A 12,273-nucleotide genomic window follows, 5' to 3' on the forward strand; every position below is an offset into this window, starting at 1 on the left:
ATAATAAATATCATATATAATATATAGCATCTAATAATATCTAATATCATGAATAATGAACAATAAATAATAAATAATAAATAATAAATATCATATATAATATATAACATCTAATAATATCTAATATCATGAATAATGAACAATAAATAGTAAATAATAAATAATAAATATCAAATATAATATATAACATCTAATAATATCTAATATCATGAATAATGAACAATAAATAGTAAATAATAAATAATAAATATCAAATATAATATATAACATCTAATAATATCTAATATCATGAATAATGAATAATAAATAATAAATAATAAATAATATATCATAATATACATATAATAAGCCATCCGAAGTGCATCGCTGACTTTGCATCCCTAACCCTCTTACCCGGATCACTATGGCAACGGTCCTCCTCTGGTTCCCGTTGCTAGGATACAGGAGCGAATGGAATGGAAGCTCTAAAGGACTCGGGCCCTGAGACACAAATTGAAAGATGAGGATTGAACCAGCGACAAAAACAATAAAACAAAAATAACAATAATAATCATAATCATAATCATAATAATGATAACAATAATAATAATAATAATAATAATAATAATAATAATAATCATAATCACAAGAATAACAATAATGATAATTAATATAAGAACAACAATAATAATAATAACAATAATAATTATAAAAACAATAATGATAGCGACAACAAGAATAATAACAATAATAATAAGTATAACAATAATAATAATAATAATTCTTATTATTATTAAAATTATGATTATAATTATAATTATAATATAATTATTTATAATAATTAATTATTCATCAGGGTCTGATAAATATTATTATTATTATTATAATTGTAGCTGCAGGCAGCAATACACGGGGTCCAGGGTCGTCGGCCCTCGGTTAAAGTTCAATGTTGGGGTGCGCTTTGTCTCTCCGTTGCACGTTTTTTTGTCGACCGCGTAAGTTCGTTCCTTCCGCCTGCTTACAGTGCAATTCTATTATGGGATGGTGTTTGTGGCTGTGGGGTGGTGTCCCCCACGCTGCAGCTCGCGCTCGCGCCCCGTCATTTCAGTGGATGTGGTGGTCGCGGCAATTTACCGCGATTATTCAACCATTTTGGGGAACAGATTTATCTTATGGCACTCTGTAAATGGACGTCGCAATGATGACAACAATGTGTTGTATAGACATACAAATAAATCAACTCAACCCGCTCATCAAATTCTGCCCCCGCCTCACTCGCCGGGCACAAGTTGACCTGCTCTTCATGGCTTTACCCCGAAACGCCCGAAACGCCTCCCGTGCAGGAATTATTCCAAGTGCTGTTTTCAAATACGACTGATGCTCCATAACAGGCGCAGGACGTGCAGACGGCGACTCCGACGCGCGGCCCCCCGCCGGGCCCCCGCCCCGGGCCCCAGGATACGGATAGAACGACTCCTTTTTGGTCCGAAGTGACTCGTTCAAAAGCGGGATCGAGCCGCGCACCAGCGCCGTCTAGACGCCCTCCGGGGGGCTCGTGTCGGCCAACACGTCTGGCGCCGTTAAAGGGGACGCGCTGTGTCTGCGGAGCGGGATGGAGACGAGCGGCGGCCGCGCACCCGACGGTCCCACCTTAGGAGCAGGGCGGGCCGCCGGAGCCCGCCGGGCCGGCTTGTGAGGTCAGCGGCGCCCGTGTGCGGCTTCCACGGGGCATCAGATCCACGGTGAGCGTGCGGCGTGCGGCTGCCGACCGCTAGCCGCTAGCCGCTAGCCGCTAGCCGCTAGCCGCTAGCCGCTAGCCGCTAGCCGCTAGCCGCTAGCCGCTAGCCGCTAGCCGCTAGCCGCTAGCCGCCAGCCGCTAGCCGCCAGCCGCTAGCCGCTAGCTAACTGTGGAGCTGATGCTGTGTGAGGAAAGTGAACTTTTTAAATACAACACGGAGAACATACACCATTAACACCTGATACAGAGAAAGGCTGTGTTGTGTTTTTATTATTTATCGCTTTGTTGTATTTTTCCATTTTGTTTGATTTATTTTAAGTCAGTTTTTAGGTTTATTGTATTTTTTTTCTATTGTTTTGTGTGTGTTGCTGTTAACATCCAGCTAGGTTTTAAATATGTATAAACCAGTTTATAGATCTATATTAATATAATATCATTATGTCATATTATATTATATTATATGATATATATAATATCATATATATATAGTCTGGTGAGGTCGCAGTAGTGAAAGAAAATGGTAATATAATAATAATAATAACAACAACAATGAGGATAAGGATGACGGTGATAATGGTGATAACGTAGTAGTGCGAGTAATAATGATTGTGCCACTAATTATAATATATAATATATCATATTTCATATAAAATACTTTAACTGAAAGGCGGAGCAGAGAGCAATGGAGAAATGTTTTCCCCAAACAGAGCCACACCTTGACAGGCTTGGTCAGTTGGTGAAGTGTTTACATAGGGATATGTGAAGGCCAACATCTCATTTATTAATGTAGAAGTGCAAGTATCCATGCAAATCCAAGCTGGTTTTATAAATGTCCATCTGCAAAGTATAATCCAGGTTTAACAATCTAGTTCGCAAGATTTATATAATATGATGCCGTACAAAGTGGTCGTGCATCAGTCCAGCTGTGCATGTGCAAGAAGAAGAGGTTCAGGAGGTGAAAGGTGTTTGTGTGTTAGTTTCTTTTGGCCCCTCGCAGGGAGCGGAGCGGAGCGCGAGGATGCTGTCGATCCTCATCGTCCTCGTCCTCCTCTCTGCCAAACTCTGGGAGGAGAACCGGGGCCGGTTCCCTTCCTGTGACCTGCATTACGGGACGCGGTGGCGTCAGTGTAAGCCGCGGGGCTCCAAACCTCTGGTTCCCGGACAGAGTCCGGCTTCAGACTCGAGGCCATTTCGGTGTGCGGTTGGAAGGAACCAGCCCCGGGGCGCAGCCTGTTATGCCCATATCTCCCGTATGCATTGTTTGTATGTTTCGGGCAATTTAAATTGTCAAACCGTGAGAGCTTCAGTGGCTTTCCCCGGTGCTTGAAAAGTTACTGCAGTTTCCAAAGTCGGCTCATTCATTTTCTGTGGCTGATTAGCGATTAGATATCGCAAAACATTACGTTTTTATAATTTCCATGATCAATTGTCCGCCCACACAGATGCAGTCGCTGGGGTCTCCAGGCTCCTCGGGGTCGGTGGTGCAGGTGTGTTTCCCCGGGGCCCAGGCGTCGGTGCTGGACAGCCTGAACAGGCAGAGAGAGGACGGCCGTCTCTGCGACCTCTCCATCCAGGTTCAGGGTCAGGTGTTCAAGGCCCACCGTTGCGTCCTGGCGGCCTCCTCGCCCTACTTCCACGACCAGGTGTGTGTGTGTGTGTGTGTGCGTGTGCGTGCGTGTGTGCGTGTGTGTGTGTGTGTGTGTGTACTACTGCGTCCCCGCCCACACGGCCGTCCCATGCTGTTTTCTCCTATAGCGAGGCTTCACATGACATAACAAATGAGGGTGGGAAATGCGCAGTATGATCTTTTATTGAAGGGCGGTGCCCGGGTTTTAGCCCGTTTACTAGTTAACACACACACATTTGACATGACGGAGTGTTGAATACAGCGGAATACAGCGACGGAGGAATGGTTTCTGGGCCGTAGATTCCCACCTTCCCACCACCTCCCACCTTTGTTTTTAAATGGGATGGGCACGTCCATCTGCAAAGTATAGCCCGGGTGCCGTCCTTTGTGCCGGCGGCCATCACACTGTGCAGAAACAACCTGTGATTTTTGTTTGTGATTTTGTCTTTTGTGTTGAATTCTGTGTGGAGAAGCGGAAGCGCCATTGTTTCGACGTGGAATTAGCAAACACATAACACGGCAGAGTAGAGCAACTTTGAGAAAAGTACCGTGGCTGTTGTTGTCAGCGGGACCCACATATTGTTAGAGTTTTCCAAAACCTGCAAATGGAGACAATTTTAAAAATGTGAAAATGTGAGATATTATCAGGAAAAGGTAAACGGGCTAGAACTACATTTGACACCGGTGTGGTCCTCCACATTTTTAAGGTTAATAAAAGGAAGGAGCCACAGACAGGTCTGCTGCGGTCGCCTCGTCGATCTCCCTGTTGTAGCTTTATTCGTCTGTGGTTCAGGGACATTTTGTCGCGCCGTCCCCGTCCGGACAGCCTCCCATCCCGGCGTTTAGATTGAAGAGCTGAGATGAAGTCTTCACGATTTGAACTTCTAACCTGACAAAAATAGGGACGGCCGATGGTGAGTGGCTGTTGGAACTGCAGCGACCCATTTCACGGTTCCTGCTCGGAGAACAAATTGTGGTATTTTAGGTCTTCTGTTTTGAATGATGTCAAATCTTCACTTCATCATTTCAACATAAAACATTTTGTCTGATTTTATTTATGGATACTTACCTGTTCTCGATGAACCAGCTCCCTTTATACTTACATGTCGAGAGAAATCCAAAGCCCTTGTGCTAACCTGTCTAAAGTTCTGTAAGTTAAGTTCTGGTTCGAATTTACTCCAGTTCCCAATCTCTGTTTTTATGTGACCTCAGGAAAAGGAAATCCGTCCACTAGCTGTTCATAGAATCCTCTAGTTTATAACCCTATTTCTACGCAATACCGCTCCGTACCTTCAACACTAGCCTGCAATACTTCACTGAATAAGAGACGATTGTCCGAAAATCGACCCGAAACGGTGTCTTAAAACGCTCTTCAGCATTCAGGTTTTGGATGGTGCTGGTCCTGCGTTGCGATGCGTCCCGGCGCGTGAGCGCGGTACCGTGAGTGGCACTGACACGCGTTGTCTTCCCTGTGGTCCCCTGCCAGGTCCTCCTGAAGAACATGTCCACCGTGTCCATCCCGGCCGTCATGGACCCGCTGGCGTTCGAGAGCGTGCTGAGCTGCGCCTACACGGGCCAGCTGCGCATGATGCGCGACGACATCGTCAACTACCTGACGGTGGGCAGCGTGCTGCAGATGTGGCACATTGTGGACAAGTGCACGGAGCTGCTGAAGGAAGGGCGGGCGGCGGCCGGGGGAGGCAGAGGGGCTGGAGCCCAGGAGGGAGGCGCCGGCAGCGGGGCGGCGGGTTCGACCGGCAGCGGCGGGGGTTCTGTCAGCACCGAAAGCGGAGGCGGCGGAGGCGGCGGAGGCGGCGGTGGTGGCGGAGAGAGCGGACACGCCCGGGCCCTTGGCACCAACGACCCCCAGCGTGATGCGCAGCCCCCCAGCCGCCCCTCCCTGAGCGAGAGCCAGTCTCCCAGCAGCACCAACTACTTCAGCCCGAGGGACGGGGGCGGGGCCGCCAACGCCGGCGCTTCCGGTAGGGCTTGCTATAAATCAGTTTGTGTGTCGTCAAGAAATGAAGACGTTGTCATCATCTCAAAATGGACGAATGATCAGAAATGCACAGACACTGGTATTGGGTCGGATACTGTGTTTGTATGCGTCACAATGCTCCAATACCTCCTAACCCCGATACCAACATATGATTATGACTTCTGTTGCATTATTTTCGGGACTCAATATATTATGTCATGATCTGTCTGATTGTGGTGAAACAAGGCAGTTATTAAGGAGGGTTTATGTGCAGCCGGCTGGTCCTGTATCACTCTGAAGGGGCTTATTTTGCGATTATGACCCAATGGCTGCACCTGATCCTGTTTATTACACAGGTACCTACAAAATAAAATATTGCTTAGACCTGGAGTATTACCAATGACCATAACTAGTATGACTAGCTGAAGGGCTTCTGTTAAGGAGAATAGTCTACAACAACGTCGCGAGTGTCGCAAACTATTTACCCTGAAAAAAACAATTGTGAGTGACTGCATGTGACGAACCTATTTACTGTTATTAGTGTTGAACTCTGCGTTTATATTATTCATGGAACGTGACACTGAATTAGACGTAGGAGATTTTAATTAAACTGAGCCTTATAATTAATCAAGATTTTTTTTCAAGATTTTTATTTTTATTTGTCACATACATATACATACTTTCATACATATATGCAGTGAAATGTAATGCAACGCACCCGGTGATAGCACACAATATGTCCTAGGAAAAAATAAAGATAAAAAAAATTATTTCTAATAGACCGACTAACTGACTCCTAAAACGTAATACAGTAAGTTGAATACTTACTAATAAAAATATATAGAATAAAATACAATAAAAATAAAATGAAATAAAATGGAATAGATAGAGGGAATATGCCTATGTATATCAATCAATAACTATAATAATACTGATGATGATAACAGTACAGAGTCTTCCCACTGTTCTTGTAACTGACTCTGTAGCTTCAGGAGACGGCGCCGGCGCTAACGCCACGCCCAGCTACTGCACCCCGTCTGGCGTGGAGGAGGCCTTCCTCACCGGGGAGGAAGAGGAGAAAGAGGAGGAGGAGGATGAGGACGACGAGGACGACGAAGAGGTGCTGTACCACCAGAGGAAGAGAGCAAGAGGAGGAGGAGGCGAGGAAGGCGGCGGCAGGAGGAAGAAGATGAGCTCTGCGTCGGAGCGGGAAGTCGGGGTCAGCGACAGCTTTGGCGTCTCGTCCTACCAGGTCAGTTTGTCTGCGGCTGGCTCACACACACACACAAGACTCACCAATATTAGAATAACAGGTACTAATAGTAATTAATTCATACTAACACTACTAATGCCAACTACTTGTTATGATTCCATATTCCATATTTTGAAGCATCCAGGGGTCTGAGGAGAAAAAACTTTATTATTCAAATTATGTATGGTGTTTGGTTTTCAAGGTGAAGCTTTTTCCTTGACGACACTGTGATTATAATGGTTAAGTTAGATGATTTAAACCTTAATCTGTTTAAAAATGAAAAAGTCTGTCGGAAATACAAGTTGTTTTAGCACTACATGTTGTCATATTGGGGCAGTTTGGCGGACACAGATTAGGGTACATACCGTGTACAACCCGAAAGAAAATAGAAAGAAAGAGTGAAATTCCCGCCCTCCACCATCGTCTCTCCTGGCTCTCTCCCCAAATTAAACCAACTGAAGAAACACCGCCACCTAGTGTTCCGGCTGTGCACGGCAGTCAGCATGCAACGCGACCGCAGAACCGTGAAAAGGCACGGCACCGCCGTAAACACCGCCGAGCTCATCCCAGCATAGTTCAGGCAGAACCATGTCTGGGCCTGAACGCCAGCCCCAAGTGCCTTAGTCTCGGACTTCCTGGTCTAGGACAAGTTCATGTCAAATGAAGCGACGTCTCAGAAAGGTATTCTTAAATTTTGGATGAATTTAAGTAGGATTAGTTCAGTACTGATTATAGATTAAACCCCATCTGCAAAACCGCGGCATTGTATTTTACCATTATCCTATCCTCACATCAAATATGTGTCCTGTCATAACCCTTTTCATTCATTACTTCCCCTCTGGCTGAATTGGGCCTCGCCTCATTACAACATCCTTGACTCCGTCTGAATCCAAAACACGGAATGTCTCCGCCCGACAGGACGGCGAGGCCTCGCCCCTGCTGCCGCACAGACGCCCAACCTACATCCAGCCCAGCATCATGCCCCGCAAACAGTGGGTGGTGGTGAAGACGGAGCGCAAGGAGGACGACGACCTCATCGTGGTGTCGGGGCCCGAAGAGGAGGAGGATGAGGAGACGGAGGAGGAGCGGGAGGTGGAGATGGCGAGAGAGCGGGAGAGGAACGACTTCAGCATCTCCAACGTGAGGAGCCTGTCTGAGGGGCTGGGAGGCCGAGCCGAGCCCGACATGGACGCACAGGTCAGCCGCTCGGAGTTTGCAACCTGAGGAGCAAACATGTGGTCTGCAGTGAGAGAGCTCCGTCTGGCTTGAAACAGACCTCTCTGTCGTGCCGATGTTCTTTGTTCTCATTTGATGATTTAATGGAATCCCATGTGATTATGCTGCTCGTTAATCCCGTTGTTCTTCTGGCGGTGACCATGTGGTGCACAAATACCCAGAAACCAAAACTCTCCCTAAAGCTACCAACTTATCCTCTACGTGAATGCAGTGTTTCTGTCGCCATGATGTACTTACCATGATTTGAGTGTGAATGGCATCTGAAAAATCTTCTATTTATTCATTTTCAGTAATTAACTATAGAATATGGGTGATTATATAATACTATTATATTTTATTTATTATTATTATTATTATTATTATCATTATTATTATTATATTATCATGTATAAGTGGTATGAAAAAAAAAAAAACAAAAGCTATCTAAAACAGACGCAAACTCTTTAACCTTCCCCAGGTGGACTTCTGCCAGTCCTCTGAGGACTACCTGAGGTTTGAGAGCGGTCTGATGGACCAGACGCTGGCTCAGCACCTCCACGACACGGCAGTGGGTCAGGGTTCCAGCCGGGCCGTCTCAGCCCTTCTGGGCCAGGTCCAGTCTGCGGCCTCGGCCCGGGCTCAGCTCTTCCCCCTGGACATGCAGGGCAACCAGATCCTCCTCTACAGCCAGGCCACGGGCCTTTCTCTGGACCCCGCCCAAGGCCCCCTGGGGACGTCCGGCGGGATTGGCTCATTTAAAGGACACAACCTGAACCTAGAGCACGGGGCGGTCCACCTGTCGGCACAGGGGGGGCTGGGCGTCGACGGGATGGACAGCGGCGTGATGGGGGGCGTAGCGGGGGTCGGGGGGGGTTCGGGGAAAGTGTTCATGTGCCACTGTGGCAAAACATTCACCCACAAGAGCATGAGGGACCGTCACATTAACATGCACTTGGACCTGCGACCCTTCCACTGCCCCGTGTGCGCCAAGAAGTTCAAGATGAAGCACCACCTGACGGAGCACATGAAGACCCACACGGGCCTCAAGCCCTACGACTGCCTCGGCTGCGGCAGGAAGTTCATGTGGCGCGACAGCTTCATGAGGCACCGCTCGCACTGTGAGAAGCGCACGGGCCCCGGGGAGAGCGGCGGTGGCGGGCGGCGAGACGAGGAGGGCTCAGACCTGATCTCCTCTCCTCGCCGCCTCCTCTCGCCTGGCGAGAGCGCTCAGGCAGGAGTTCTGAGCCGAGCAGGGGGGCGAGGCGGTTTGTCCGTGCCTTCCCCGCACGCCGACGGCGGGGATAGCGGCGACTCGGCTGCTGCGGCAGGGGCCCCGCTCGGGGGCGTCTTGCAGAGCGGCGGTCAGGGTCCGGTATCTGGCCTGTTCGGCGGGCTCTGTGTTGGCGAGGAGGACGTGTGCGAGGGCAGCGTCCTCCACAGTGTGACTTAAGCCAGGATGCGGCCTTGCGGCCCACAGCATCCCCCCCGTGTGCCACAGGAATATTCTTGTCTTTGCTTTGGTGGTTCTCTCACTGTTGTCGACGAAGAGCGTCAAGTGAGAACATGCAACACCAAGTCTTCATTACAGCGGTGCCATGTTTAAAATGACAACGAAGAAAGCAGTTCCACAGCTTGACAATGTGGTTTAGTGTTCACAGCTTGTGGTTCTAATGGACATGTGCATCTTCCTGCCACTTCGGTACTAAACCCTCCTGGAATAGTGTGTGTGTGTGTGTGTGTGTGTGTGTGTGTGTGTGTGTGTGTGTGTGTGTGTGTGTGTGTGTGTGTGTGTGTGTGTGTGTGTGTGTGTGTGTGTGTGTGTGTGTGTGTGTTTAAGACAGTTTCTTACGTAGCCCTGAGAGCTCCACACACTGCAACTTAAGAAAACAAATGCAATTAATTAGATAAAAACACATCAACAGAAAATACAACCGCGTTAACAGAAAACAAAACCATGTAAACAGAAAACACAACCGCGTAAACAGAAAACAACCGCATTCACAGAAAACACAACAGCATTCACTGAAAACACAACCGCGTTAACAGAAAACACAACCGCGTTAACAGAAAACACAACCACATTAACAGAAAACAACTGTTTTAACAGAACACACAACCACGTAAACAGAAAACACAACCATTTTAACAGAAAACACAACAGTGTTAACAGAAAACACAACTGCATTCACAGAAAACACAACTGCATTCACAGAAAACACAACAGCGTTAACAGAAAACACAACCACGTAAACAGAAAACACAACCGCTTTAACAGAAAACACAACAGTGTTAACAGAAAACACAACCGCGTAAACAGAAAACAACCGCATTTATAGAAAACACAACAGCATTCACAGAAAACACAACCGCGTTAACACAAAACACAACCGCTTTAACAGAAAACACAACCTCTTTGACAGAAAACACAAGTGTTAACAAAAAACACAACCGTTTTAACAGAAAACACAACCGCGTAAACAGAAAACAACCGCATTTGTAGAAAACACAACAGCGTTAAGAGAAAACACAACAGCATTCACAGAAAACACAACCACGTTAACAGAAAACAACTGTTTTAACAACACACAACCACGTAAACAGAAAACATAACCACATTAACAGAAAACAACTGTTTTAACAACACACAACCACGTAAACAGAAATCACAACCGTTTTAACAGAAAACACAACCGCGTATACAATAAACACAACCGCATTTATAGAAAACACAACAGTGTTAACAGAAAACACAACTGCATTCACAGAAAACGCAACCGCGTTAACACAAAACAACTGCATTTATAGAAAATACAACAGCATTAACAAAAAACAACCGCGTTAACAGAAAACACAACCATGTAAACAAAACACAACTGCATTTACAGAAAACACAACTGCGTTAACAGAAAAAAAACGCATTTCTAGAAAACACAACCACATTAGTAATTTGTCTGTGTTTTGTCCATGTACTTGTGTTTTCTTAAGTTGCAGTGGGTTGAGCTCTCGGAGCCACCGTAGCTCCGGCTGTGGCAGCGTTTTACAGGGAAGGTGATGGAGCGGGTGGAGGTTTGTAAAGTAGTCTGAGAGGCGAAGTAGTACATCACACATTAAACGCGTGCATTCGTTTAAGACGGGGCAGGGGCAGCAAACCTCATTTTTTCCGCCTTCTCCCGACGTCTCCCGAGACGCTGCTCCGCAGAGCGTCCGAAACAACGATGATCATCAAAGTCGATGGTAGTCGAAGAATCTCTGCGTCACAAGAGAAGCCCAAGGAAATCTAGATACTCGGAACATAACTTTGGTTTCCCAATGTTGCACAATATGATATAATGCAAATATTAATATTATATTATTGTAATATAATATAATGGTGTCCTAACATCTGGTGCCATGGCTGTTTATGTCTTGCACACCTCTCGATTTTCCATTTAGAGCGTCATTGAAGTGGTACAAAAGGCCGTCGTTTCTAAACATGTAACTAACGTGGTTAATGTTCCTTTATCGCGCTTTCATTGCACATTGAGAAACGAGAAGGGTGGAAACCCACACATTGGCGTACGGTATGTTGACCTTGATTCCAGAGCCATTCTCATGTTCTCAACTATATCTGTAGTGTAAATAGCGGTATTGTTTTATGATATCACATCTGTTCAACAAGCGTGGGTCACATCATAACTTCTGCCTTTTAATATTTTAAGTCATTCAATGTTTGATCGATAACTTTTGAAAGAATTTGAAATTGGACTCAGCGGGCACTTTTGGAGTTGGGTCTTCCACAGCATCTTTGGACTTAGTAAAGATGCGGTCGGGAAGGTGCAGTCACTGCCATGTTCGATATGGTCATATCTTTGCTATACAGTGTATAGTGTATTTAACAGACATACCTCAAAATAGATGTAGTTCTCAACCCTCAGCAGAAAAACAATGCCTCAATTAGCAAAGCCAATATCATATAAACATGTGAAGGGTGGTTTTCTGTCTTAATTATTTGACGCTCAACTGCTGTGTTGAAAGGTTCTGTGGTTTGTCGGGATGGTCCTGTTGTTTTGAGCTCCAACCACGACATTAAATGACAAAAAGGCTCAGCCGCGCCTTGGGTTTCCAGGAGGAAGATTCCAGCTCATCTAGGTCTGAGTTGTCTTAAAATTGGCCTCCGGGTCGACCTTGATGACAGGGAACCTCTGGACTGAGACCAGCACTGAGAGCAGACTAGTCCTCCGTCACCTCGGTCCAGGACTTCCTGCCTGGGAGCGATTCATCCTGAACGTCTTGGGAAGGCCTTTTGGACCCGGGGTTGATCTGAGTTGGGTTATCTTCGTCCCGATTGAGATTTTCTGAGGAACCGCCCCTTCCCCATTTAATAGCCCAGAACTTTTGTCACCAAACCTGTTCTGTGTCGCCAGCGCGACAGACCTCGCAGTGGCGACCTCCTCTTAGTTTTCCATTTCTGACGCTGTGGGGCGCAGCCAAATAAGATCAGACGT

At 46.4% G+C, this 12,273-nt stretch overlaps 1 protein-coding gene across 1 annotated transcript; it reads left to right on the forward strand.

Moving 5' to 3' along the window:
- Positions 1 to 1,648: 1,648 nt before the first annotated feature.
- On the forward strand, positions 1,649 to 9,239 carry zbtb22b (zinc finger and BTB domain containing 22b; the record flags this gene model as incomplete). Its single annotated transcript, XM_080015225.1, has 6 exons — positions 1,649 to 1,676; positions 3,160 to 3,360; positions 4,831 to 5,326; positions 6,309 to 6,574; positions 7,493 to 7,771; positions 8,268 to 9,239. Exons 2-6 carry the CDS (start codon positions 3,160 to 3,162, stop codon positions 9,237 to 9,239), a joined length of 2,214 nt encoding a protein of 737 aa, XP_079871351.1. The 5' UTR covers positions 1,649 to 1,676.
- Positions 9,240 to 12,273: the final 3,034 nt, after the last annotated feature.

The sequence above is a fragment of the Zeus faber genome (assembly GCF_960531495.2).
Source record: "Zeus faber genome assembly, chromosome: 1".
In the NCBI taxonomy this organism is placed as follows: Eukaryota; Metazoa; Chordata; class Actinopteri; order Zeiformes; family Zeidae; genus Zeus; species Zeus faber.